This window comes from Microplitis mediator, chromosome 2, assembly GCF_029852145.1.
Source record: "Microplitis mediator isolate UGA2020A chromosome 2, iyMicMedi2.1, whole genome shotgun sequence".
NCBI classification, from domain to species: domain Eukaryota; kingdom Metazoa; phylum Arthropoda; class Insecta; order Hymenoptera; family Braconidae; genus Microplitis; species Microplitis mediator.
The window spans coordinates 23,580,056-23,607,111 of NC_079970.1; the positions used below are offsets into that span (position 1 = coordinate 23,580,056).

The following is a 27,056-nucleotide window of genomic DNA, read 5'->3' on the forward strand; positions in this document are numbered from 1 at the left end:
CGTGATTTAAATTATATAAAAAAAAAAAAGTATAAAGTTATTACATATTTTACAATAAAAAATATCAGATTAGCTCTGGCTAATAGCAGGCATAAAAAATAAAACTAGTATCGATAATAAAATACACTGTACACTCTTATTCTCTGAATATATCTAATATTAATATTATTATTTTACTTATAATATTATTTAAAAGATAAACTTTTTTTTTTTATTTTTTCTTTTTTTTTTTTAATAATTATCGGAAGTCTAAAGTAATAGATACGATTAAAAATCCTAATAATTAATGGGATCATTGACTGCATTGGGTACTACAGATATTTTAGCAAGTGAATTAAATATAACAAAAATAAAAAAAGTAAATACTACACATGTCATGATTATATGAAAAAAAATAAAAATAATTATCACTAATGCAGTACAGCACTAATCGTGATTCATGTATTAAATGTAAAGCATTAACCGGATTATACATATATATATTTATATAAATGTATGTGTAAAAAAAGCCCCAGTATGTAATGCTATTTAGTAGTAATAATAATAATAGTAATACAAAATAAATGAATTATTTATCACGCAATGGCGAATATAATAAAATCGAGAGCATAAAAAAAGCAGCTATTATGCTTATAATTATCAATATCATAAATCTAATATGTATGTAAAAATTATAAATGAAAATTTAATATCGTTGTGATAATAATTATATATATATATACTTCAGTATACTATCTATTCAATAGTTATAATAAAATAAAAGCTGCGATCTATTAACAAATTAACCAAATAATTATTTTAGTAGGACGAATTGTAGTTGTGTATTTAAATAATATTTTTAAATATATACTTATAGACGTTATTTAAATTATTTAAAACTGTCGTATCGTTAAAAGCTATTTTTTAATTGCTCGCTATTGCTCGAGACGTTGTTTGATAATACGTTAAGTTTGTTTTTTTACTTAACGATAATTTTAATTGAGGTATTTACGACATTTTCGTGACCCACAAGTACAAGGTATCTTAATTTCCTCAAATGGAAATTTGTAGTCGTATGTTAACTCTTCTCCTTGAGTAATACGTCTCAAGGCGAATATTAATATATGTTTCTTACCAAGTATATCAACGACTTTTGAATAACAGTTGGGCTGTAAAATAATAATAATAATAAATTATTTATTTACTTATTTATATTTAATGATTTTAGTAATTATTTTTAAGAAGATTATTTGTGACAATTAATTACCTCACAAGAATGATTTATAAATCTCGCGGCATTTCCTTTCATTGTTGCGTCGACAACTAAATGATCGTCTATTTTGAACATATAACAACCAATGTGTTTGCTGTCATAGTATTTTTCACGTTTGTCAGTCAATGATGCACGTATGACCTGTAATAAATAAATAGATGCATAAATTTAAGGGCGTTCTCAGACAGAATCATCATTTTTTTTTAAATATTCAATGACGAACTGTCGTAACCGTACTAAAATTTAGTGAATGAATTAAAAAAAAAGTTAAAGCAATAATTGAAAAAAGGACAACGTGGTTACAAAATTTGACATTTCAAATTTAAGTATTGACTTGAAGATTTCAGTGAAATTAATTTATCAAACTTCGTATGGCTACTAATTGATAACAATTGTTGGGGCCAGTTTTTCAAACCGGGTTTTATTTATTAATGTATAGATATTAGGATGGTCGCTAAAAATTAAATTTTCTCAGGCGCTCTATAAAAAGCTTCTTTTTATTAAAAAAATAAGTGGGGAATTTGGTTTTTCTTTTTAAGTAAAAAGAACACGGGCCTCAGGACGATCAAAGTTCATTTTTCGATACAATCGCGGTTTTTTTAAATATCTCATAAAATATGCAGATTAAAGGAAAAAATCATAGGAACAATTTTGTAGGAAATTAAATTCTTGACAAAAAAGGTCATATTTATTTTTTTTAGAAAATGTGTATTTATGAAGATATTTTTAAAAAACTTTTTTTAGATCTTGAATTGAGCGTTTTAAGGATCACAAATTTTGAAAATAACATTTTTCTAAGTATATAGAAACTATAACAAGCATTAATGATTGATATGTTACGAGTTACGTTGTCTATATTTAAGAAAAAATGTTATTTTTAACATTCGCAATCCTTTAAATGCTCAATTGATAAGATCTAAAAAAGTTTTCTTAAAATATTTTCATAAATACACATTTTATAAAAAAAATGAACATGACCTTTTTTGTCAAGAATTTAATTTTCTACAAAATTGTTCCTATGATTATTTTCTTTAATCTGCATATTTCATGAGATATTTAAAAAAAACGCGATTGTATCGAAAAATGAACTTTGATCCAAATTTCCTACTTATTTTTTCATTAAAAAGAAGCTTTTGATGAGACGCCTGAGAAAATTTAATTTTTAACGACCACCCTCATAGATATACTAGTAGTATTAATTTCCCGGATAAAAATAAACCCGATTTGAAAAACTGGCGCCAAGTAATTTTTTTCAAAATCTATATCTCGGTGACAATTGTAACTGCGTTGTCTTCTTTTCAATTGACGGTATTCCCTCAAGTAGCACACTTGATTTTGTGACATCTATAAGATGTCATTTTTGAGGCTCTTTTTTGACCAATCGACAAGGCACCAGAATGTTGGCAAAATGGTCAGAAATTTATGTCACCGAAAAAGTATTTGCTAAAAGACTTGACACATACGATGACAAAAAGTAAATTACAAATGAATGTAAAAAACGTCATCTAAAAGATTTTTTTAGGATGGAAAAAGAACACAAATTTCCTATGACTCCTAAGACCAACATCTGTATGTCTTATTTATATAAACTTGGCTTTGAGACAAAAAAAATTTGTCTTGTCTTTCAGAAGACATCTTTATGACATCTTAAAGTTGTCTCTGTGCTACTTAAGGCTCAGACAGTATCCCCATTAAAAAAAAAAAAAAAAAAAAGTTAACATACCTCGCCAGCATACTCGATAACCATTTCCCCAGCTTCGATATCTCTCAAACAAAACAATCCTCTGCCATGTATATGAGAATGATAAACCCCAACAGATTCTTTGGAAGTTTCTTTGAGCATTCTAAATCTCATAGCCATGGGTAAATTAGTACTCGCAGCTCGTCTGACGTCCATTTCCGAGACCGCTAAAATTTTCGGTTGTTTACGATGTCGTGATGCCAGCCAACTAAACATATCATGAACTTTACGTTCTTTAAATGGTTCAGCTCGTGCTGATCCATACTCAGATCCCGATAAAATATCACTGTCAAAAGACTTTGGTGGTTTTAAATTGTGGTATCTAGGTTTGTATTTAGTACATCTATTGACACCAGCTAATTGTTCGACCAAATATACCGTCGCATTGTTATCTAATCCTAAATTTTCTGTTAACGGATTGTGTGTAAGTGGTGGCAAGTTGTGGGTCTTACGTGCCGCTTGTACCGCCTGGAATACCGAGTCCCAAACCTCCGACATTGATGACGCCGTATGAGTAAAACCATCTTGTGATTTTATTTCGTACATTAATTTCGGTTCATTTTTCTTCGGAGTACTCAGATTATTTATGGTGTTATTATTATTTAGTGGATCGACTTTTGATTTAGATAAAAATCTTGATGTTTTAACAGCAGTGGCAGATAATTTTGCTTTTGATAAATTTGTTATTGAATCTTTATCTTTATTGCTGTCAATAATAATACGTGGGATTTCTTCAACTTTATTAGTTTTCAGTGTAAATTTTTTAATTGGCAATAATTGCAGTGACCCGATATGAGGAGTTTGTTTTGAAGGCAATATTTCAACGGATGTTATTTTGGGTGGATTTTTAGTCGCAACAGCATCAGGAGCAGGAGTAGAAGCAAGAGCTGGAGCAGGAACTGGAGCTGATGTTGTTGTTGATGTTGATGTTGGTGTTTTTGTTTTAATATTGTGCGTTATTTTATAAGAACCATCTTGTACTTGTTTTTGTAAAACTATTTTTAATGACGCATTTTTTAATTTATCTCTATGATCATCATCAGCTTTGATTTTTTCTTCACTATCAAACTCTTCCTTATCATCATCATCATCATCGTCATCCTCACCATCATCACTATCATCATCATCATCGTCATCCTCCTCATCAATACTGAATTTTTTTTCATTCTTGACTTTAAAATCTTCAACATCTTCAATTAATTTTTCTTCAATTATTTTACTGTCGATTATTTCTTGACATTTTTTATCGTCGTACAATTTTTCATTAAATAAAATTTCATCGTCAATTAAATTATCATCAGAAATAAGCGGCTTGTCATTAAAAAATTTATCTGCAAAATTTTTATCTAAAGTATCAGTCAAGTCAATGGTCGATTTATCTAATGGTTCAATAGCTTCAGATTCAATTGTAAATTTAATTTCTTTCGTTGGTTCATCGATGTCACTAATATCCGGTTTTATGGTTTCAGGTTTAGGTACAACGGCCTGCATCGGCAGGACTCGATTCATCGGTCTCGTTGGTGCCACACTTGTTATTATTTTGTTGTAATTATTGCTGTTGTTATTACTGATACTACTGATATTAAGTCCAGTTTGTTGTGAAGTAATTGAACTAGAATAATTACTTGACAATCCATTAACATAAATATCATTAACGTTATTAATAACATCACAGTTATTTAATTTTTTAATAATATCACGCTGCGTGACGCAGTGATTTGATAGTGGCGATACTTTTGATGATAAACTAGACTTTATCATACTCGTATTTTCAGACACGTGTTTTGAGTCAAGATACGGTCTCGTGCTACTACTGACAGTTTGCTGTTCAACGCTATAGATAGGGTCAGAAATAAATTTCCACTGGGTATAATTGGGTTGCGTGACGGCTTGTTGTGATACTGGACTTGGACGCACGGCAATACGCGGTATACTTTGATGATTTTGAATTGCCCGTGGTGCTGGGGTTGGTGCTGGTGCTGATACTGATACTGATACTGCTGTTGGCATTGATCTTGAAGACATGTCTATATAAGGTGCTACTGAATTAACAATTTCAGGTTCTTGGAGTTGTAATTTAGCTGTTACAGGTTCCGTGCTGATAATAGAACTTGATAAGCCATCAAAGTTTTGATCAGTAGATGCTGGTGGAATATTTACAGTATGATTATTTAGTGCTGTGGGTATTGAATTATCAGTAGCTTGTGGATTCATAACAACGTAACTACCATGAATATTAGGTACAGTTGGTATACTTTGGATTGATTGGACTGTCGGTATATTTTGATTTTGTGCTGGTACTGTTTGTACAGGAACACTAGAAATTCCTTGAACTGCTTGAACTGTTGATACACTTGGTATTGTCTGTACATCAACGATTGGTTCCATTAATTTTGATGCTTGAAATACTTGAGTGGTTGTTTGATAACTGCTGGCTAATACTTGCGGTACTGCGCCCGCAACAAATTGACTTGATGACATGACTGTATTACTGACAATTGTCTCTAGTCCGTAATACATTGGCTGGCTGGAGACAAACATACTGCCAGTAGAATCTGTAAACATTTCTAAAGTGGGAGTTGAACTTAAAACTAATTGTTCTGATGATATAACTCCACATTGAATAGCATTTGGTTGCTGTTGAATTATTGTTCCTAAAACAGTTGGCTGAGGTTGGCCAATTTGTACACTTGGTAAAACTGAAATACCGCCATTGGAAAGTGCTAAAAGATTATCAGATGCTGCATGAATATATGCACCAGGTACTAGTTGATTTGTTGATATAAATTGGGGCTTGTATGCCGTTTCTTGACCTCCAATTGTTGTGATGTATTGTAAATTTTGATCAGATTGTTGCTGAAGTGTGTCAACATAAGCTGACATTATTCCTGAAGACGGTACTTGTTGAAGAATAACCGTTGGTGCTGCGGATCTCGGTGCCTGCTGTAAATGAACCATCGGCGATGTATTTTGATGGATTGTCTGATAACGTATCGGCTCAAGATGATGCTGCTGACCTATTGTGTTTTTAATATACTGAGGTTTTATCATTTTTGTTTTAGCTTTGACAACTCGCGGTTTTGGTTTTAATACTTTATTATTGCAAATAATTGTATGATTTTGCTGCTGTTGATTTACATGAGTATCGTCAATGTCTCTAATTACCACCGGAGTATCAACAGATTGGATAGTCTGTGATACATAGGGACTTACAACAGCTTGATGATGATTGTTGTCATTTGTCGACAGTGTAATGCTTGGTGATGTCTGCTCATGTGTTGGCGAATCCGTTATTTCAATTATTTTTATACTGCTATCCTGAGGTAATACTGTTGCTGATGAATTGGGTAGTGTTGTAGTTGTTCTTGTGTACTGAGTTTGCACTATGACTTCATTGGATGTCAATACTGTTTGATGAAGAGTCTCAACAGTCTCGTGACTATGAATTTGTGGTGTAATTAGAGCTTGGGCTATTGGCTCTATTTGCAGACCAGTGTGTGGTGACGGTACTGAAGCTTCAAGCGGTGACGTTGCCTGTATATCTGGATAATCTGTTGATAATGTGCGGCCTTGTGATGGTGATGACAGCGTTACAAATTGTGGTGAAAATGAATCATCAAAAAAGTTTGACGATGAAGGCCCACATTTGTGGTCAATTGTCTCCGAGTCACTGTCACTTGTCGTTACAATATCACAGTTAGACAAGTGTCTGTTGTAGCTGTCGTGGGTTCGGTACGTGCACTGACAACGTTTACAAGTCACTGGACCATCTTCAATAGTATTAGGAAGGTATATGATAGTATCCATTGGATTGCTGTGACTCTCGTCATCACTGGAAATGTCATCTGCGCCATCCAGCTGTGGTATTTTCAGACTTTCCTCGGAATCAGTATCCGATAAATTGTCTTGTTCATTGTCAATTATTTTATACCCGTCAGAATTTAATTTTTCTTCGACATCATACTCTGGGGAGCTGCATTCACTCGAACTACTGGGATCTGCTGGACCGTCAACTTGAAGCATCAGCGGTTGTTGTCTTGTATGCCAGAGCAGACGTTTGTGATCTTTATTGTCTTCTCTTGTAGGCATCATACGTCGGTTTATTCCTGGATCTTCAATGCAGTATTTAAATTCTCTTACAGATTCATTTATTGTAGGAGATGTCGTTCGTCCAACAGTAACCATAATACTTTCAGGTATACGTAATTCATGAAACATTGAATTTTTTTCAGCAGAATCAACAACAAAACTGTTAACTTCACCCGTTATTGCCGTTGATGGTCGTGATAATTTTCTTCGTTTAACTGTTGGACCATAAGTACCATCTAGTTTACAACTCCAAGTTAAACTACAAGATCTCTGGTGATGTCGTCTTTGACTACCAACTACCAATGGATTACCACCGATGACTTCTGATTTAGAACGTTTTAATTCTTTACCACCAAATTTTTGTGATTTAGAATTTAATAAATCATCCATAAATTCTTGAACGCTGCTTTTAGCTTCAAGATGTAGCCATATGTCATTCTGCTCAGCTATATCTGAGATACAGGAAGAATCTTTGGTTAATTTATTATCACCAGATAATTTAATCATCTCATCATCAACATCTGAAGACAACATTTCATCTTTGAGAATATCGTTACCAAATATACCATCATTTCTTAGATCCATTGCTAAAAAATCCTCATAAGACATCTTAGGAAAAATATCTTGCATTGAGATTCCATCCAAGAGATCGTGGGGCAAATCTTTGAAAATGACATCCGTTATTTCTGGTGGCAATAAATCAGTATTATTTTGCTCGGCAAGATTGTCATCCATCTCACGATTATAAACAGAATCAATTAATGAATCAAGTGTTTGCTTGACAATTAAATTATCTATTTTTTGACGTTCTTCAGCCTCTTGTTCTTTCGAATGATCTATTGTCACATTATGGTCCATATCTAAATTAATATCTGTCGTACATGTTTTAATATATGTACGTATGTAATACCTGACTATTTTCAGTGGATTTTTAGTTGACCAATAAAGCCTCGAGCACTTGTAATTAGTGGGAATTATTTTATCAGCAGTATCGGAAAATTCAGGAACGACTGTACCCAAACAGTCAACCATAAGAGAGCCAATCATCACTTTAACTTTGTCAGGTTCGACAAATTTTTTCTTTTTTCTCTCAATCTCAACGTAAACGAGCCTCTTTAAACTAAAATTATCTTCATCATTTTGATTTTTATTAATACAATTTGATAAATGTAATGCGCAATAAATTGTCTTGTCATCATTTAATCCTAGCCCAGCATTTCTCGCACACGGATAATGAAACGTATTGCCGCAATTTTTAGCACAGCAGCCAACACTTGCGCCCTTCTTACCGCACTCGCCGCATCTGATCATACGTCCACGTGAAATAGCGCTGTGGACATTTTGTAGTGATCCGTCAATCTCCTCAAATACTTCATTAGACCAGAGAGCGCAATTAGCGTGGACCCATTCATTCTGTCCGCAATACAGCAGCCGGCCTTCACGATTTTCTTTACCATCTCCTGTAGCTTTGCACAGAGCACAGAGTCTCGTGTCTTCCAGTTGGACTTCACTGTAAATATTTCCCGTTCTCATAGTAATAGCTTTCGATGCCTTAACAACTTCCTCTTTCCACGTTTCTAAAATAGAATCATTTAATTTAGATACTGATGAATCACCATCACCATCAATCTCAGTTGAAGAAGATGACAATTCATCGTCATAAGAATTAACTTTAGCTTGATTAGGATCAAACCATGGAAATATTTCTTGTAGAGATCTATGATAAAGTACCGTGAGATCTTGTTTACCAGCTCTATTGACAACATGGTCCATATCACAGTGAAATTGAAAAAGAGATTGATATTCATTGTTATTTACTTTACGTTTTACGGACATAAGACTTGGCGATGGTTTCATTAAAATATTTTCATCTAGACACATACACTCACGTGTTGTATTTGAAGAACTATAGTTTGTATTTAATGACTGATGATTATTAGACTCGCTATTGCTACTAGAATCATTACCATCTTTGACAATACAATTTTTTACACGTACTGAGCATTCTTTGAGATGAAATTTTTGTTTCAGTTTTCTTAAACCCCTGCGTGGAACTTCTTGTGGCTGTTGTTGCTGCTCGTCAACTTCAAAGTCAAACCGACTTAGAGGATCAACTTTATTATTATCACCATTGTTTGAATATTTATCTGAATTATTATCTTCAGACTCATTATTATCAGTTACTGTCAACTCTTTATTGTTATTAAGCTTACTAGTGTTATTATCAGTGTCAGAAAAATCTAATAATTTTCTTACACTGACAATTGGCTTACACAGGCACTCTTTTCTTGGACTCCAATTAAGGGCATTACAGACCTTACGGTTTTTACTCAGTGATTTTAGCACAGCAACAAAACCAGATTTTAATTCCTTGTCAATAGCACTACGCCATGATGTTGAATTTTGATTTGGAGAACATTGACTGCATGTAAATTCAATTGAATCTGGTAAATAACTCAATACTTGATAAAATTCATCGGACAAACCTTCACACTGGGCATGAACCCAACATGAACACTCGTTACATTCCATCATTTTAGTATTGAAATCATTTTCATTGTAGCAACGCTGACATAGCGGACAATAGTTACCACGTTGACGTAATTTAAAGCACATTGAACATAGAGGTAAATTACCAACGTAAACATTAACGCCTTCGCTGCCGCAGCTTTTACATTTAACGCAATTTTGACAAATATAAGGCCGATCTGGGCTGTAGAGTCTGGCATTTACGCCCGACTTTGACAGACACGAATGATGAAAAGATTGACGGCAACGTATACACGATAATTTTGGCCCGGTTCTTAGAGAACATGTTTGACAGATCGTACAACGTGGACAGCACCAGTCTGGTTGGACGCAGGCATTCCACTCGCTGGGTTCAAGACAGAACGCGTGGTAGGGCTCGCAACAACATTGACAGTGAATTAACTGCAATTAAAAATAATTATTATATTAATTAAGTAATTAATTAATTGTGAATAAAAAAAAAATGATAATACTTACAGATTCTTTTCCAGCACTACCGCAAAGAAAACAAATGGCGGGAATAGGAAAAATTTCCGATGCAATCAGAGCAAAACCTTTAGCACCAACTTCCGTTGGGTCGTACTGCTCCCAAAAATCAATAGATATTTCATGAATTTTATTTTTCGTTAATTTAGCAAGTGCACGTACGCTGTGATTACTCGATACCAAATTGTTTGATTGGGTTTTAGTTTTTTTGACATAAGACATTTGTACGATATTATTATTCGTCGAATTGGCATTATTTTCTCGATTACTTTTCGATACTTTTTCCCTGGTATCCGGCCTTTTTTCTTCGTCCTTAATTTTAGTGCTCACCAGACTCTTGCTATTGACATCAGACTCATCTTTTTCATCTGCTGAAGGAAATGTCGCTATTGGTTGACCAAGTGCGACACTAGCACTACGGCAGACATGTTTAACCCGCGGACCTTTGAGATCAACCCTCTGTCGAAGCGACTGAGTAGACTGCCCGACAGTAGGCGACGAACAGGCTGACGGGGGTGATAATACCAGTGGACTTTTTATTTTCTTACGTATTTTTATTCTCGTATCTTTTTTTCTTTTTTTACTCAGCGACATAGATATCGGATAATCAACTTTATTGAATTTATTTGTCAATAATCCTTGACCACTTTGATACCCAACCTTCCTCTCCTGTATTCCTGTCCAACTTATTGCTGACTTGAATAGATTTTTTTCCAAACTGTCTTCAGCTGGCCAATTTATTTTTGTTGAAAGATTTTTTTGACCACAAATTACTTCACTGCTGTCCTGATTAATGGACCCCAATGACATCAAAGGATCTCTAAGTAAAGGCGGAAGTAAAGTATTTAATCCTGCTTTAACAGACGTAGGTATATTGTAGCATTTCAGACACATTTTAAGCCAACAAGCTGGACAACGCGCTTTATAAGCGCATCTCATTAAATTCCACTGCTGACTGCGTACAACTGGAGGCACTAAACACAGACCATCACCTTTGTGACACTGCAATACAGGAAGCGTCGTATTGGTAGACTTAGCGCAAGCTTGATGCTTTATTATCTTACTGATAAATTTACGACACGATTCACAACTGTAGATACCAAATTTACGTGCTTGTTTAACGAAACGATAAAAACGTACGGCACCACATACTCCACATTTAACTGTACCAGTTAAACCTGAATTAATACTTCCATTGTTATTACTACTATTATTACTATTACTATTACTATTATTATTATTACTACTAATATTACTATTACTATGACTGTGTTGCTGATGCTGATGATGGTGCTGATGTTGAATATTTGTAACTGAAAAAGGACCTTCAGTACCTCCTGGATTTTTATTCTCAAGTTTTAATCTCGCTTTACGTAATATCACTTTACCACCGTCTAATTTCATACCGGTCCACTCAGACTGTTCATCTTCGCTGTTGTGATTACTCTCACTGGTACTTTCTGATAATGAGCTATCAGATTCAAATGTATCAAGTGGATTTTCACTGGCAATATCATAATTACTAACAGTATCCTCCATACAATCATTATTATCATCCGAAGACGAGGATGATGATGAAATAATTGAACTGATAAAATCAATTTTTTTATTATCTCGTATACTGTTTTCATTATTCAATGACAACAAATTATCAGCATCGATAGTATTTTCACTGGGTATCCTCAATCGTGTTTTAACTCTGGAAGACTCAACATTTGGAGTATTCAAATTAGGAAGAACTTTTAATAATAATGATTCACTCGAGCTTGATTCTGATGATTTATTAATTGATGTCACTGATGTCGAATTGATATTATCATTCATTTTGTGTTTTACTTTTGTTTTGCTGATTAAACTCGTTGATTTTTTTACCTGCGCTCCGTTTCTTTTAAATCTAGTGTCTTCCTTACCCTTGACAGACTTGTAATTTTTCAATGATTTCGATGGGCTCGAATTATTTTTATATTGCTTCAATTTAGATTTGACATTACGATTGTTTTTATTCGACGCCTTGGCTTTCTTGGACTGTTTTCCATCATCGTCATTGCTAGGACTCTGTTCTAACTCCTCAATAAATCTTTTATTTGGCTTGATAACGCGCGATGAATGTGCACTGCGCATTGGAAGGACGAATTTTTTAATAGCATTAGATTTATCACTAGACTGAATTGTAATGTTACGATTATTTGACGAAATGTTGTACTTAGCCCTTTGTAATAAACGTTTAGCTGTACTATTACGGAGCTGTCGTGTGCGTTGATGACGATCTAATATATTATTAACAGCTTTAAGTATCGGTGTACGTACAACACGTTTGAACTTAACAACCCCTTTACCAACTTTTGATTTATTGCCACTCTTCAATTTTTTCTCATCATCGTTATTTAGATTTTTATTAACGTTTACCGTTTCTTTAACAATATTACTATTACTTGTACTTCCTGATAAATTACTATTATTGTGATCGTTGTTTTTTAATTGTTGATTAGTTTCATTTTCCAATGGTTTTAATAATAAATTTTCTGTCAATGATTCGTTTGTTTTTATTTTGTCATTTGAATTTATTTTTTTATCATTATCGGTATCTTGTTTTGTTGTTTTTATATATGATACTGATAATTTAGCTTCTTTGCTGCTAAAACCATGGAATGGGCGACGTTCCTAAAAATAAAATATATTATTATTAATTATTTAATTAATTACCATTTTATTTAAATGTATTTTTAATTATTTCGGAACAGAAAACAAGATTTTTTGACATGATCCCGAAGTGAACAGACAGTTAACAATTTTTGGATTTTTTTTTCAACGAATCAATCACAGAAAAAAAAAACTAAAAATATGCACATGTACAAAATTTAAAGATCTTTAAGTGCAATTTTTTAAAATATTTTTTTTTTATAATTTAACGTTTTGAAAAAATTCCAAAAATTATTAGACGTCGGCTAACTTTAGTATCTTTTTTTGACGAGTGTGATAGAGCAGACATCAGACAAATTTAAAATTATAAATAAATAGAGGAAATCATTTTAAAAAAAATAATTATAAAAAATACACATGAATTTTTAAATTTTTTAAATGCGCACTTTTTAAAAATTTTATTTTGTCGATTATTTACTCTATTTATCAATAATTTTAAATTTGTCTGATGTCTGCTACATTCACACTCATGTTTTTTTGTGCAAAAAACTTTTACTCGCCCCAAGAAAATTTTTATTTGCCTCAAAAAATTTTTTCTAGTCTTAATAAAATTTTTGTTTCAATTTCTCAATGCAAAATTATTTTTAGCGTAAGAAATTCTTTTTTTCTCAGTGGATTTTAATAATTTTTATAGACAAAGTATTTAATAATAAATAATAAATTAAATAGACAGGTTATGGTGCCATTTAAATTTAAATACCATAAAACCATTTAAAAATAAATACTATTATCTTTAAATAATCCAAAGACCAAAGCAAAAGAACAAATACGATAAATCTACTGTCAAAATATATGATAAAACACACGCATTATGGTGTCTGTTAGCTTGGCTTCATACCATAAAAAATAAAGCCTCAATGACATCACCCGTTGTCATCAAAATAAACCCAGTACATAAATAAAATAAAATACTTTTTCAAAATCACAAACTAGAATTGTTTTATAAAATTTTTCCCGCCTCTAAAATCTACATGTGATTCCGTTATTTACATAAATAAAAAAGAAAGCAAATTAATTATACTCATAATAATAACAAAAAAATCAATTATAATTTAAAGTCGCAATCAAATCGGCGCCTTGTGTGCGCGTCTCTATCGGCGGATCACAACAACAAAGTGTCTGCGTCGTTTAATAAAACAAAAAATCATAAAATAAAATAATGCAATAATATATCTATATATATATATATATCACAACCCCGCAGTATAAAATTACATGCAACACTAAACCCATAACAAATTTCTCAAGGAAAAATAAAAACAAAATAAAATCTCTCATTCTTAAAAAAAAAAATTCGAATAAATTCATACTTTCTCATTATCGCCAAATGTTTCATTGAACAGTGAAAGTCCATAGTAAATGTTTTCAGCAACGGTTACGGAATCACTTTGAGTTGTTTCTGGCCGCCCGAGAACCTTGATTCGTTTTCTGGTTACCGTTTTCGGCGGCTTGCCTGGAAACTTCGATCTTCCCATGATTTTTAGCCGCCCTCGGCTTTTCTTCAACGCTCAATAATAAACATCCTTATATTTATCATTTCACACCACCTTGATATTAAATCACTTTTTTTTCCTCATTACAAATAGTATTTATCTCTGCAATATATAACCCATGATATACATTTTTATTTATATTTTATTATTCAAATCTTAAAAATATTTTATTTTATTCACTTTTATTTATCATTATTATTACCAATAAATTATAATTATCGTAATCCGTCTATATACACACATATATATATAGATATATTCATATATAATTTATCTTAACCTTTGCACAACACACAATTTACGTTAAATATAACAACACCAAGGTAAAGAAGAATTAAGAAGGCGCGCATACACCGCTAAGTCTTAACTTGTAGTATGTTAACTAACCAACCAACTCACTTTACTTACAGTACATACTACACTTACTACACTCTTTTTTTTATACATACATACATACATATATATATATCTATATATACATATATATAATATATCTTTAATACTATGTCTGAGTTGTGTAGTGTAGTTTTTTATTAGTAGTATATCTGATAGTTGCACTTCTTGTTATTATATTATAGGTATATGTATATATATGTATATATATATATATTTTATTTTATTAAACTTTATTTATTATTATTGTGATAGTATTAGCAGTACCCGATACTACGACTACAATAAACGCGACAAACCATCGCCACTACCATTACTACCGCGAACCACCACTATTTTAAAATTTAATATGTATGTACATATATTTATATAGTGTAGTACTACCACTAAGTGATAAAGCTACTGGACTCGTCGATTTGTTATATATACATATGTAAACACATGCTTATACCTATTTATTTTTATATACATATATATAAATGCGTTTTAATACAATCGGTTAAATCCGCCGGGGTTCGGGAGAAGCTTTTGAGACCGAGAAAGAACGGCCGCGAAATATACGCGCGTACTTGTCAAAAACTATATATATATATATATGCATGTATATATAGATGTGGATGATGGATGAATGTATGTAATGTCTACAGTATTATATGTAATTATTAGTAAGGAGATTTGATAAATTTAAATTCAAATTTAAATTTAAATTTGATTATTATTTGAATTTATTAAAGACTGGGTCACTGTCACAAATTTATTGCTAGAGATTGTGGTATTTAAATTGTTTATTATTTATTTTTTATTTTATTATTTTTAAGTATACTTATTTATGTATGTTTGTATTATGGTTATTGATATTTAACTGTAGTATAGAGTTAGATAAAGTAGGATGATTAAGGCGCTTGTGTACAATTTGTGTCGATGCGGTGTCAAACGTCATCATTTTCACCTGATAGCTGCTATAATGTATGTGTTTAGATAAATGTATGTAAGTATGGATGTATACATAGGTAAATATATGTATGTGTGTTTATTTATATCATATATATATATATATACATATATGTTTGTTTGAGTGTATTAACGTGAGTATGCGTAGATTTGTTATTTATTTATGTGTAATGAAATTGATACTCAATCAGCGCCATCGTGATACGATAGAGTCATTTTATCGTGTGTTCATTCATAATATGGTAATCATAAGAAAATAATAAATTATTACGTTGATTTTATTTATTAATTTATTTAATGAATGAAATTGTTTTTTTTTATTATTATTTTTACTTGATATGATGATTAATGAGAACTGATTACTTACTTTGGATTTTTAATTGTTTTTTTTTTTAAGAGTAATTAGATGTAATTATCCAAGATAATTATTTTAATTTAATGTAAATTAAGTAATTAAGTATATTTGTTTATTGTATCGACATGAAAATATAACAAGTTTATGATAAATGTTTTTTTTTTTATAATAAAATTTAATGGGTTTTTTTTTTAATGGGCGGGTTTTAAATGAAATTTTGTAACAAAGGACATTGAGGATCAAGTTTTATCAAGGATACACATTTGGAACAAAGGATTCGAGAATCTGCTCGAATTCTTAACGTACATGTGTCGTCATCTGACGTACGATTAATTTAATTTAAATTTTTTGAGTGAATGTAGCAGACATTTTTTAAATTTTAAATAAATAAATAAAATAATGAAATTTTAAAAAATGCGCGTACTGATTTTTGAATTTTTGTTCCTCAGATTTTGTTCATTTATTCAAAAATTTTAAAAATTTCCTTGTCAGTTGCATTCACTCATAATTTTTTTTTATTCTGAAACTCGAATTTAAAAAAAAAAACAATTTTTTTTTTTAAATTAAAATCCTACGATACCTTATTATTTTTTTTTTATAAATTGAATGATATATTTTGTAAAAGAATAATTTTAGGTTAAAAACGCTTCATATATACACTAGGTGACAGCCACATGTAAATTTAACCGGTAGTTATTATTATTAACAATAATTATAATAAACAATTAAAATAAAATGGATGAAGAAAAAAATTCAAATGAAGAATCAGGGGAAAAAAATGAAGTACAATTCAGTCATGAAGAGCTGGTAAAATTGACTCAAGAAGCAATTGATAAAATAATTGAAAGTGATCCACTTTTTTCTGGACTACCTTCGGACGTAACTATCGAAGAATTAAAATCTCAGACAGCAGTCGCTCAAGGACAAGCCATCACATTGTATTTAAATCGGGGTGAATTACCTCGTCTATCTATTGTGGTAATTATTCAGCAATAAAACTTGACATGTACTTACGTTAATTATCAGTGTTAATTATTTTTTTTTACAGGTTTCGCCAAACAACACCACAGTACTCGATTTAAAAAAAGCAATAAGAAGACAAACAACGCTGGCCCTTCACCGAGAACGAGTAGAGAAGAAAATAAGCTGGAAGCACGTGTGGAAAAAATATGACTTGTGCTTCGGTGGAATCTCCTTAAATAACGACAGAGAAAATATCAAAAATTACGGTATCACTAATAAAGTTGAATTACACTACGTAAAAAAACGCAGAGAAAAAAATAAAGTACTTAATGCATAGTAAATAATTAAATTAACATTTCCATTGTATTTATAATACTTAATATATATATACACAGATCTATAACTAGTGTTTAAAAAATATGAATTAATTTTTATTTTGAACAGCTTCTTTTTCTTGCATTTCTTCCTGCTCTTTATCTTCAGGATTTTTATTTTCCTCAGATTCTTTCTTGGGTGCTTTCGTTATATGAATTTTCAAATTTGGTAGACAGTCTTCGATCATCATACACGTCAATTCAAACGCTGGACTGTCAGAGTAATCAGTGACAATTAAATCTTTTAAATTCCATGCTCTGTAGAGAGCTTCTAGACCGCGTTCTGTTACTTTTTCGCACTCGGAAATATCCAAGTACTCAACAGTTGGACACAAACCGACAACTCTGTCTAGGCACCAGTCATCAAAGTACTTGCAGTTTTTAAATGTCAGTCGTCTGAGCCATTTCAGATGTTTGAAATTTTCAATACCTTCGTAAACAATTGTAGTATTACTGACATCTATTTCCTCAACATACCAATCGCGTTGGTAAGAATTTGGTATCTTGATCATGTCGGAGATGTCCCACATCTCGGTCTCACCTTTTTTACGGATTTTACCTTTTCTATAAACAACGAAATGTACTGCGGCTAAGTCATTACCCAATGCTTGATTACGGTCAGTAAGATACTTTTGATCAAACTGCAAGTACTCATACTGACGTATTTTATACCAGTGTCTAAAGTCTGTGGGGTTGAAAGTTTTTCCTCGGAAAATAAAACCTCCAGCATCATCTCTGTCCGCCTGATTATTGAACATACCCAGAAATGATTCGCCTATAGGTGATTCACCCGGCATTCGTCGCCATTTTTTTAATGTACGTCGTTCTCTTGGTACATCAGACTCCTCTTCTTCTCGTTGAAGTGCTTCTGGACTCTTGTAATGATCTGGGTGGTGCGTTGCAAGTCGCTTAAATATTTGTAATGAATTTACCGCGGATCCGCGTACTTTAGTCACCACTTTATTTAAAAACATGTTTATTAATAATCAGTTTTTTTTTCCACAAATTACAAAAAGAAAAAAACTAAAAATATGCACGCAGAAAATTGCAAAATCTATAGGTGCAATTTTTTGAAATCTTTTTTCTATGATTTGCAATTTTTTAAAAAATTCAAAAATTATCAGACCTCCGCTAACTTCAGTGTCATTATTAATTACAAACTAATAATTCAAATTTAATTGTTTAAATAAATTAAAAATAATCGATTGTTTTTATTATTGACTAAGTTGTAATTCTGACAAACTTTTGTTTTAAAACAGGTTAGGATTTTCTTTCACGTTCAAATGATAATTCATCTTTGAGAAAATGATGTTACCGACAAATTAATTTTTGTTGACGTATTTTTATATTTTTATTTAATAATTTAGAATTAAAAGACTTTGGACCGTCAAAGAAATCGCATTTGCTGGAACTGAAGACAAATTATTTGAAAAAAAAAAATTTATCATGATTACATCAAAGTTTATTAATTTATTACATTCATCAATTAAAGGTAAAATTTATTACTCATAATAATTAATTATTTATTTGTTTGTTTGTTTAGTTGTTTATTATAAAAGCAATATGTCGGTTGTTTACTTATCAAGGATGTTTACATTCATGATGTAAAATTGTTAATAACAAATATTGTTACATAAGTTGGTGGCTTTCGGAGTATCAGGGCAGCATCAGACATGAAGTCGTTTAATTTTGAAACACTTTCTGTGTCAAGTCCTAAAGAATATGTCTATAAAGTTGAATTGAATCGGCCGAAAAAATTGAATGCACTCAACAATACTATGTGGGAGTAAGATAATAATTTTCAAATAATTATTTAAATCATTTGTGAAGTTAATGAATGGATTAATTAATTGGAAGAAAAATTTTCTTTTGTAATTGACAGAGAAATTGGTAAATGTTTTCAAGAACTTGACAGTTCTCCAGAATGTCGTGTCATCGTACTGACAGGAGCTGGAAAAGCTTTTTGTTCAGGGATTGATTTGCAAGATGCAATGAGTATGGGGTCAATGCTAGCTGAGCATGATGATGTGGCTAGAAAAAGTAGAGCATTGGAGAAAAAAATAAAACAGTATCAGGATTCTTTTCTGTCTATTGAAAAAGTAATGAAAATTTGATAGTATATTGTGTGACAAGGGATAAAACAAAACGATTTCAGACCAGGGTGAAGTTGGAATCACCCGCAGGTGGAAATCGTGTTTTATCCTGAGTTACACACTAGATTTTTTATGATTACCTGCATTGGAACAAAGTTTCAGTGTCAGCAGCCAGTCAGAAACAAGTTAATTTAAGACCGACTATTAGCGTAAGCGTAAATTGTCATTTGCAATTTATAATTAAGCAGAAACTATAAATTATATTTATTACTCACACTAATTTTTATGAAACTTAATCACAGTCAGAACTGTCATTCACGTAAACAAAATTAATCGTCTGAAATTACTATTAAAAAAATGACGTATCAGAGTTTAAATTGCGAAAGCCTTCAGTCAGCGGGCAGAAACTTTGTTTGTTTGTTTCCAAGGGACGAAACAAGTTGGTTCTTGCCCACTTACTGAAGGTCTTCACAATTTATGCGTTTGCTGATATTAATTCGTGACATTGGACTGAAATTCGCTTCTTTCGACTGACTGTAGAGACACTGAAACAAGTTTCGATGCTGGTATCATGAAAATGATTTTTAAATTTAAACCCTTATTTTAAATATTTATTTACTGATGACAAAAAATAATTAAAAAAGTGCCAGAAACCCGTAATTGCTGCTATTCATGGAGCATGTGTTGGTGGTGGATTTAATATGATTTGTGGTGCTGACATTCGTTACTGCTCTTCAAATGCCTGGTTCTCTTTAAAAGAAGTTGATATTGGAATGGCTGCTGATGTTGGAGCTCTCCAGTGGTTTTCAAAAATCATCGGCTCTGAAAGTTTGGTACGAGAAATGGCATTCACTGCTCGTAGAATGCAAGCTGATGAAGCTTTGCAGTGTGGACTGGTCAATCGATTATTCAAAGATGACGAAACGTATGTTTATATTTTATTGTCATCATTGACGGATAATAAATTTTCATGATAGTAATTTTTACTTTTTTTCTAAGGTTGTTCAAAGAATCTCTTGCTGTTGCTGAAGAAATTTCGAAGAAAAGTCCAGTAGCCGTCCAAACAACTAAAAAGACAATAATATATTCTAGAGATCATCAAATTCAAGAAGGCTTAGATTACGTCGTAAGTTTATTTATTCTTTTTATCAATCTTTGGTGGTTTAGTCATCGACCTGTAATTAAAAAATCTTCTTAATTATTGATCGTAATTAATTAAAAAATAAGAATAAGTTATATTAATTACTTTTACAGAGAGGACTTAATCAAACGATGTTACAAAGTGAAGATTTTATAAATGCTGCAGTTGCTCAAGCAACTAAAGGAGAGCCCGCAGTGTTTTCAAAATTATAAAAATAAATTTAAAGATTTATTGGGAAGATATTCAAAATTTTTATTGACTGAAAATTCGTATATTTTTTAAAGATATATTTCTAAATGTTAAAAGAATTTATATATAGTATACCTTTTTAATACTTTTATAAATTTAAAATAAAAACTTATACTTGTTGATTTTTTTATCTAAATAAAGTCATTTAATAACGAGGGTTTAATTTGAATCTTTGGATTGTTAGCTTCCGATAGTTGAGCGATTTTATAAATATTTTTATCATCAGGCAGGACAATCTAACGAAATAAAATAAGTACTAATACCCAATAGTTAAAAAAAAGAAACTCACAATAAGCGAATTAATGTAATGCTCGTAGTTTATTTTATTTGTCGTCGGATCGCAAGCAACTGACATCATTTCATCAATCTCTTCTTTAGTAAAAGGTTCTCCAATTTCCATCAGTGCTTTTTCCATGTCACTACGCATTATGTACCCATGATTGTCTGGGTCAAGAAGCTGGAATGCCTGTAGTAGATCTTCAGGATCTGCTGGCTTGAATCTATCAAAAATTACTATGATCCTTAAGTTAGCATATAGCAGACAACTAACAATTTTCGGATCTTTTTCAACAATTTAATTAAAAAAAAAAAAAACCAAAAATATGCACACGTAGAGAATTAAAAAAGCTATAGGTGTAATTTTCCAAAATATTTTTTTTTTAAAGCATTTTTAAAAACAATCAAAAAATTATTAGATGTCAGCTAACTTCAGTATCATTAATAATTTATTTATAAAAAAAAAATATTAACTTTTGTTCACATATCGCCTTGGACATATACTCGACAAATCTTTCTTGAGTAACGCAATTATTTTCCACATCTTCAACTTCAACTTGGATCTCTTGAAGCTCAGCTTCACTTATTACACATCCTAGAGATCTTATTATCGTTCCCAGTTCTCTAACATCAACTTCGTGACTTCTTGCATTATCAAACACATCAAATGCATCTGAAATCCTTTTTTCTAACAACGTCGGCTCCAATGATCCTGTCACTGGTTCAATAAAATATTAAATCATTAATTATATATATAATTTTAAATAAACATAAATATTTTTAATTACTTTTTTAAATCTTTTATAATCGGACTGATCAAAAGACAGCTTCAAAAATAATCTTGCTGGTAAACAAATTTGTTAAATCGATATCATACTTTGGGGAATAACGTCAATATTTTTATTTCAACAAATTCATATTCAAATAATAAATATATTTAATTTAAATTAATACCATTAACTAAATTTTAATTATTTAAGAATTTTATTAACTTATCACTAGTATTTTACACTTTATTTCCTAGTACTTATAATTAAATATAAAAATACTATGAGAAATTTATTTGATACGTTTAATTACAATAATTATAAATAAAATTATTTATCGTTTGTTAATAAAACAATTGACGCTTAAAATTAAAAATGCGCAGTTTGTCGGTCTATTTCAAGAATATCTTCAATCACTTCTGGCATACGTGTGCCAATTTTTTTAGCTATTTCTGCTTTCTCATTATTTGGAAGTTGTAGATATTTCCAAACGAGATCACCATCAATTATACCACGTGCTGGATTCCCTTGCATTCGTACGTAACTTTTGTAAGTACGAAAAGATTTTGGATTTAATGCACCAGTGTGTTGTATATGAGTCACCAGGACGTTTTGTAACATCAATAAATGTCTGTAGGCTTTTTCCGGCACTGGAAGAACGTATCCAAGAGCGCCGTCTAGTGTAGCTGTGAATAAAAAATTAATTATTAATAAAAAATTAATGAATCATAGAAATATAAATACACTAGTCACAAAAATTAAGGGATATTCAAAAAATATCAAGTTTTCAAAACCCTCCGTTCCCTGTACGATCATCATTTCCCGAGTTATTTATTGTCGAAGTCAGAACAAATTTTTTTCCTTTGATTGGTGATGACTTCGCGCCAAATCGTAGACTTTTTAATTACCGCAAATTATAGGGCAGTAAATTACCCAAGAGTTTCATGGCAAAATTATAAAAATAAAAAAAAATTTATTGAAGCCCGTAGACCATTTTTAAGACGAGCAAAAATTTTGAAAATTTTTTGTCGTTGGTCTTCTTAAAATTACTCCGAAACTATGCATGATAAAAAAGTTTAAACATCAGATCTCAAAACTAGACACTTGAAGCTACAATTTACATCCTATTGTTTTTTTGTACGAGCATTTTCCTCCGAGTTACTGCCGATTAAAATTTTTTTACTATCCCTTAATTTTTGACTAGTGTATAAATATACTAAAATACTTACCAAACATAGTAACATGTCTATTCTCAGCACCAGCAAATTCTTTTTTCTGGCCAGCTATGTCCGTTGTCCTGCATTTAATTCTGAAAAATGTGTTTACTTTTTGTCCGAGATGAAAGTCTGCTTTTCTGATTAGTTTTTGTCCGCCAAGACTTTCCCTAGACTCTGGTTGGTACATAAATAATGCTAAATTATTTTCTCCATCGGAAACCAAGAACCCGAGGTTGGTATTGTCGATCAAATACTCAAGTGAGAAAATTTCAGCAGGACGGAAATCTCTGCTGACTAATGACAGTGTCCGATACTCCTCTTGGAACCTCAACAAACTTATTGACTTGTAGACATCAGCGATTATTATCAAGCTCTTGATGCTGATCATCTGATGAATGTATATTTGGGTATCGATGAATGCAACTCCAATCAGATCACTTTCCTTAAGCTGCCATATGTAAATCTTCTGCCCTACTGCTGAGACCAGAAAACCTGAAACCTGAGTGATGGCAGTGATCGGACCTTTTTGTTCTTTTGCGTAAATTCGTTTGAATCTATTTTTAGTGAGAGGTTGTCCGGGTTCAGGTACAACTTCAATGATATCAAATATCAGTATGCGTCCACGACTGGTGATGTCTTCTCCGTAATTATAATTTGTTCCTAAGACAATGTAACCTTTGAGTCCAGACCTGGTTCCTTCGTAAGCCAGCGCGACATTTTTCAAACACGTAACGTGCTCCCATGGCTCTAGTTCAATTCTCGTATTGGGAATTGTTTCCCAAGACACCGGTGAAAAAAGTACGATACTGAATTGTTCTTGAATAGGATACAGAAATCTGTCAGGTCTCTCTTCTTCAGTGAACTCTTTGTCCTCGCCATTGAATCTGTAGTAACTTTTTAACGGTTCGGATGTACTGGTAATGACACAATAAGTTTTACTTTCAGCGTGATAGGTAACAAAATGGGGTGTGCAACGTAAAGGAACTTTTCTTACAGGCCAGGGTGCGTCGTAAGATAAGTGAGTTGGTAGCACGCATATCCTCAGCTCATTTTTACGATTGAAATGCAAAAATCCCTGAGGACAATTTACGTTATTGAAAGCAGCAAATGATCTTATAGGGCCATCAATACTCATTGGGTGTGTTCTCAGTTCACCACGACTTGTTAGAAATATCCAGTGAGGATAATCTCCACAGAGAAAAACTCCATTGTAGCCAGCGATGTTGCTGAAGTATCTCATCATTGAGCTGCGGATTTCATCACCGTGTCTCATATCTTCTTCTTTTGGTTTCATAAATGTCTGTCCGGGAATAATATCGTGTTCCAGTCTTTTAAAACGTAGTTTAAGATAACCCTTTGGATACCTGTATGCCTGATACATTTGTATCTCGTTATCCAAACGTACCAGTAGCATCGGCCGATTGCCATGATGTCCAAGTGCTACCATCAATATCTCACGGACTTGAGACTCGGGATTTGGTAGTTCATTTATTGACGACGAAAGAATATTCGTGGACTCCATGCTGTCGTGTAAAACGGACTGACCGAGACCGAAATTACGTATTAAATAAGACAAATGTAAATCTGGCAGTGAATAAATTTCTAGTGTGCCGCTGTCCCGGTAAACTAGAAGCCAGTATGTTGGTTTTATGTCTTGCATATATTTTTGCCACCATGGATTTTTTTTAGTTGGTGCTTCGGGTGCTTTGACAGGCAAAATTGGAGGCATTTGGAATGCAGGAACATCTCCGTAAAGTAGATCATCTTCGTTGTCAACCACCATAGCTGCTGATGAATCCTCAGGGTCTTTATTTTCTTCTGGAGCTTCTGGCTCCTCGTCAGGAAGTTGAGTCGTAAAGAGACCGCTGACGTCTCTGTAAGCACAGAGTGTATCAATCTGCGGACGAAAGAGTAAATTCGCTGGATCAGCATGAAGTCGAGGTGATCCACGAACTTCACGAAGAGTTAGCAGTATAACTTGTCCATCTTCTGCGAGTAAAACAACATAGGGATCAGCACAACTTGCATAAATAATAGGACACCCTAAATCAAGCGGCATATGTTGAATTTGATTAGTTCCCTGCATTAAACGAACTCCCATTGGATTTACCTGAACAATGTAACGATTGTTGCCAAGATTACCAGCAAATACTGTCGTACTCTGGGTACTGAACCCGCTTTGGTCAACTTCGTTGATTTCTTGTCCAGTTTGCAGGATCATTGTCGAGTCTCTGTGACTTAAAATAAGAAATTTATGAATTATTTCAATTTCTCGGTTTTGTTGGTCATAAGACGGCGGCCCAATTACGGTCCACATATCTCGGCAACCGGGTAATTCAAATGTCGTGATAACTTGGGGTCTTATTGAACGTTGGAGTATGCAGAGCGCTCCGTTCTTTCCATATCCCGAAGTAGTAACAAGTTCCACATCAACATCAACATTTTGAGAAAATTCGGGAGATAAAAATGCTGTCTCACCCATTGAAATGTTACCACATGGTCCAATGTTAAGTAAACTATCACATACTTCAAAACTATACGACGTAATTTGCATAGAAGTTTGAGTTTCATTTCCATATACTTCAAGTTCTTCTGGATCTTTTATTTCCGACACATCCGAGGCCATCCAGTCGCCCAAAAAATTTTGTTTTTTCGCTGGCGCTTCTTCACTTTCATTTATAATCGTAACGTCATCGGAATTTTGCAAGTTCTCTGATTCTTTTTCTGTGAACCGTAGCAGCAAAGAATTACCTAAACGTGAACCAAGAAACAAATAACTTTCCTCGCATAAACAGACACACGTCGTAAGTACACTAGCAGCGGCTTTGTCAAAATGAAACCCACGTACAGATCTCATACTATCAGCAAACAAAGACAAGACATACAATTCTCCGCTTTTCACTGAAATTACCAGCCGGTCTGTTGATATAAAAGCAACTTGCGCGCCTTCCAGACTCATCTTAACGCCTTCCTGCGGCTTCAATGGAAAATTAGTACTGCATTCAGCAAGACTATTTAGCGATACTCCGTAAGGTGGGATGCTTTGATTGAGATAGATCAAAGAATTAACCGCCATTATCAGCGTCCCTCCGAGAGGTTTCTTCACAGGAACAGCCTGACAACAATCAAAAGGTAAATTACAAACAGACCAAATAACTGGATGAACTTTTTCCTGAATGTTTAGGGATATTGCGACCATCGCACACGTGTCTTGTCTTACTGCAATTCTTCCAGCAAAAGTTCTTACTGGCTCATACAGCATCAGCAGCGTGGGTTCATAATACCCATGAAGAAATTGTAAATCAATGATATTGTCTATTTTTTCATCAAGAGTCTTCAAAACGATCATGTAAGATGAAAGAATAGGTGTTTTACTGGCAGCATTTACTTTAGAATTCTCCAGTAAATCGCCGTCATCAAGTGTTGGGTCTTTTCTGAACGGCAAGACGACTAATTTCCTACCGTACACCAACATGACAGCACATCTACCTTCAGGATCAACCCGGACCATGGGTATATGGTGATGATTTGTCCACCCGTCTCTCATTTCTTCTTCTTCAAAGTAGTGGAGCGATACCGTACGTAGATCATGGGTTTCAGGATCGTATTCTACTATTGACAGCTTCGCGTCACGGGTACTCAGAAGCAAAGAGTCACGTTGTGACCCCATTAGTGTTACGGCCTGCAGTGACATGATATTCCCATTAAGAGTATACTGGGCCAAACATTCCAGTTTCATTTTTGGTGCTCGAGTTTCATATATTTTATCCTTTTTCACAGGATCGATGTCCGGTATCAGTTTGAATACTCTGATCACATTCGCACCGGCTACCACGAGGCATTTTTCTGACCGATTGAAAAAATTACACGTGATCGAGTGCTCGACTCCAGTTGCCGGGTGTATGGTCTTGCAAATAGAATACATGATTTTATTATATTTATTTATTTATAATTATTATATTTATTAATATTATATATATATATATA

The 27,056-nt window shown here is 32.6% G+C and overlaps 6 protein-coding genes across 11 annotated transcripts; 2 read left to right on the plus strand and 4 right to left on the minus strand.

Annotated features, from left to right (window-relative positions):
• Nucleotides 1-949: 949 nt before the first annotated feature.
• LOC130663730 (histone-lysine N-methyltransferase trithorax) lies at nucleotides 950-14,927 on the minus strand. Its single transcript, XM_057463150.1, has 6 exons — nucleotides 14,493-14,927; nucleotides 14,108-14,392; nucleotides 10,089-12,758; nucleotides 2,976-10,013; nucleotides 1,247-1,393; nucleotides 950-1,148 (listed from the first exon to the last, which is right to left on the minus strand). Exons 2-6 carry the CDS (start codon nucleotides 14,270-14,272, stop codon nucleotides 975-977), a joined length of 10,194 nt encoding a protein of 3,397 aa, XP_057319133.1. The 5' UTR covers nucleotides 14,273-14,392; nucleotides 14,493-14,927; the 3' UTR covers nucleotides 950-974.
• Nucleotides 14,928-15,363: 436 nt separating this feature from the next.
• Nucleotides 15,364-18,356, plus strand: LOC130663735 (U11/U12 small nuclear ribonucleoprotein 25 kDa protein). 5 transcript variants are annotated; one of them, XM_057463157.1, is made up of 3 exons: nucleotides 15,364-15,876; nucleotides 16,626-16,967; nucleotides 17,038-18,356. In XM_057463157.1, the coding sequence occupies exons 2-3, from the start codon at nucleotides 16,725-16,727 to the stop codon at nucleotides 17,287-17,289; spliced, it is 495 nt and encodes a 164-aa protein (XP_057319140.1). In that variant the 5' UTR covers nucleotides 15,364-15,876; nucleotides 16,626-16,724; the 3' UTR covers nucleotides 17,290-18,356. The 5 variants fall into 5 exon arrangements, with proteins under 5 accessions (XP_057319140.1, XP_057319142.1, XP_057319143.1 ...); XM_057463159.1 differs by having other exon boundaries at nucleotides 16,653-16,967; XM_057463160.1 differs by lacking the exon at nucleotides 15,364-15,876 and adding an exon at nucleotides 16,032-16,312 and having other exon boundaries at nucleotides 16,653-16,967.
• On the minus strand, nucleotides 17,297-18,595 carry LOC130663732 (distal membrane-arm assembly complex protein 2). Its single transcript, XM_057463152.1, has one exon. It carries the CDS (start codon nucleotides 18,298-18,300, stop codon nucleotides 17,377-17,379), a length of 924 nt encoding a protein of 307 aa, XP_057319135.1. The 5' UTR covers nucleotides 18,301-18,595; the 3' UTR covers nucleotides 17,297-17,376.
• Nucleotides 18,596-18,657: 62 nt separating this feature from the next.
• LOC130663733 (delta(3,5)-Delta(2,4)-dienoyl-CoA isomerase, mitochondrial) lies at nucleotides 18,658-20,949 on the plus strand. Its single transcript, XM_057463153.1, has 6 exons — nucleotides 18,658-18,818; nucleotides 18,965-19,112; nucleotides 19,209-19,425; nucleotides 20,064-20,344; nucleotides 20,419-20,545; nucleotides 20,674-20,949. The coding sequence occupies exons 1-6, from the start codon at nucleotides 18,773-18,775 to the stop codon at nucleotides 20,770-20,772; spliced, it is 918 nt and encodes a 305-aa protein (XP_057319136.1). The 5' UTR covers nucleotides 18,658-18,772; the 3' UTR covers nucleotides 20,773-20,949.
• On the minus strand, nucleotides 20,340-22,026 carry LOC130663734 (dynein regulatory complex protein 8-like). Of its 2 annotated transcripts, none has more exons than XM_057463155.1 (4): nucleotides 21,874-22,022; nucleotides 21,560-21,803; nucleotides 21,099-21,309; nucleotides 20,340-20,594 (listed from the first exon to the last, which is right to left on the minus strand). In XM_057463155.1, coding segments are annotated over exons 1-4 (468 nt in total). In that variant the 5' UTR covers nucleotides 21,875-22,022; the 3' UTR covers nucleotides 20,340-20,582. The 2 variants fall into 2 exon arrangements, with proteins under 2 accessions (XP_057319138.1, XP_057319137.1); XM_057463154.1 differs by lacking the exon at nucleotides 20,340-20,594 and adding an exon at nucleotides 20,925-21,045 and having other exon boundaries at nucleotides 21,874-22,026.
• A 57-nt stretch (nucleotides 22,027-22,083) lies between these two features.
• LOC130663731 (cleavage and polyadenylation specificity factor subunit 1) lies at nucleotides 22,084-27,027 on the minus strand. Its single transcript, XM_057463151.1, has 2 exons — nucleotides 23,082-27,027; nucleotides 22,084-22,538 (listed from the first exon to the last, which is right to left on the minus strand). Exons 1-2 carry the CDS (start codon nucleotides 26,992-26,994, stop codon nucleotides 22,222-22,224), a joined length of 4,230 nt encoding a protein of 1,409 aa, XP_057319134.1. The 5' UTR covers nucleotides 26,995-27,027; the 3' UTR covers nucleotides 22,084-22,221.
• Nucleotides 27,028-27,056: the final 29 nt, after the last annotated feature.

Bases quoted from the DNA above. Each gene is read 5' to 3' on its own strand.
- LOC130663731 (XM_057463151.1), bottom strand. From the start codon at position 26,994: ATGTATTCTATTTGCAAGACCATACACCCGGCAACTGGAGTCGAGCAC. The intron at 22,539-23,081 runs GTAAGTATTTTA...TTTTATTCACAG, and splicing joins TAGACATGTTACTATGTTTG to CTACACTAGACGGCGCTCTT.
- LOC130663730 (XM_057463150.1), bottom strand. From the start codon at position 14,272: ATGGGAAGATCGAAGTTTCCAGGCAAGCCGCCGAAAACGGTAACCAGA. The intron at 1,394-2,975 runs GTATGTTAACTT...TATTTATTACAG, and splicing joins TTATCGAGTATGCTGGCGAG to GTCATACGTGCATCATTGAC. The intron at 1,149-1,246 runs GTAATTAATTGT...ATTATTTTACAG, and splicing joins TTATAAATCATTCTTGTGAG to CCCAACTGTTATTCAAAAGT.
- LOC130663734 (XM_057463154.1), bottom strand. The intron at 21,310-21,559 runs GTTAATATTTTT...AATTTTTGATAG, and splicing joins AAGGCGATATGTGAACAAAA to ATTCAAGCCAGCAGATCCTG. The intron at 21,046-21,098 runs GTGAGTTTCTTT...TTATTTCGTTAG, and splicing joins ATTACATTAATTCGCTTATT to ATTGTCCTGCCTGATGATAA.
- LOC130663733 (XM_057463153.1), top strand. From the start codon at position 18,773: ATGATTACATCAAAGTTTATTAATTTATTACATTCATCAATTAAAG. The intron at 18,819-18,964 runs GTAAAATTTATT...TTGTTACATAAG, and splicing joins ATTACATTCATCAATTAAAG to TTGGTGGCTTTCGGAGTATC. The intron at 19,426-20,063 runs GTAATGAAAATT...TAATTAAAAAAG, and splicing joins CTTTTCTGTCTATTGAAAAA to TGCCAGAAACCCGTAATTGC.
- LOC130663732 (XM_057463152.1), bottom strand. From the start codon at position 18,300: ATGTTTTTAAATAAAGTGGTGACTAAAGTACGCGGATCCGCGGTAAAT.
- LOC130663735 (XM_057463157.1), top strand. From the start codon at position 16,725: ATGGATGAAGAAAAAAATTCAAATGAAGAATCAGGGGAAAAAAATGAA. The intron at 16,968-17,037 runs GTAATTATTCAG...TTTTTTTTACAG, and splicing joins TACCTCGTCTATCTATTGTG to GTTTCGCCAAACAACACCAC.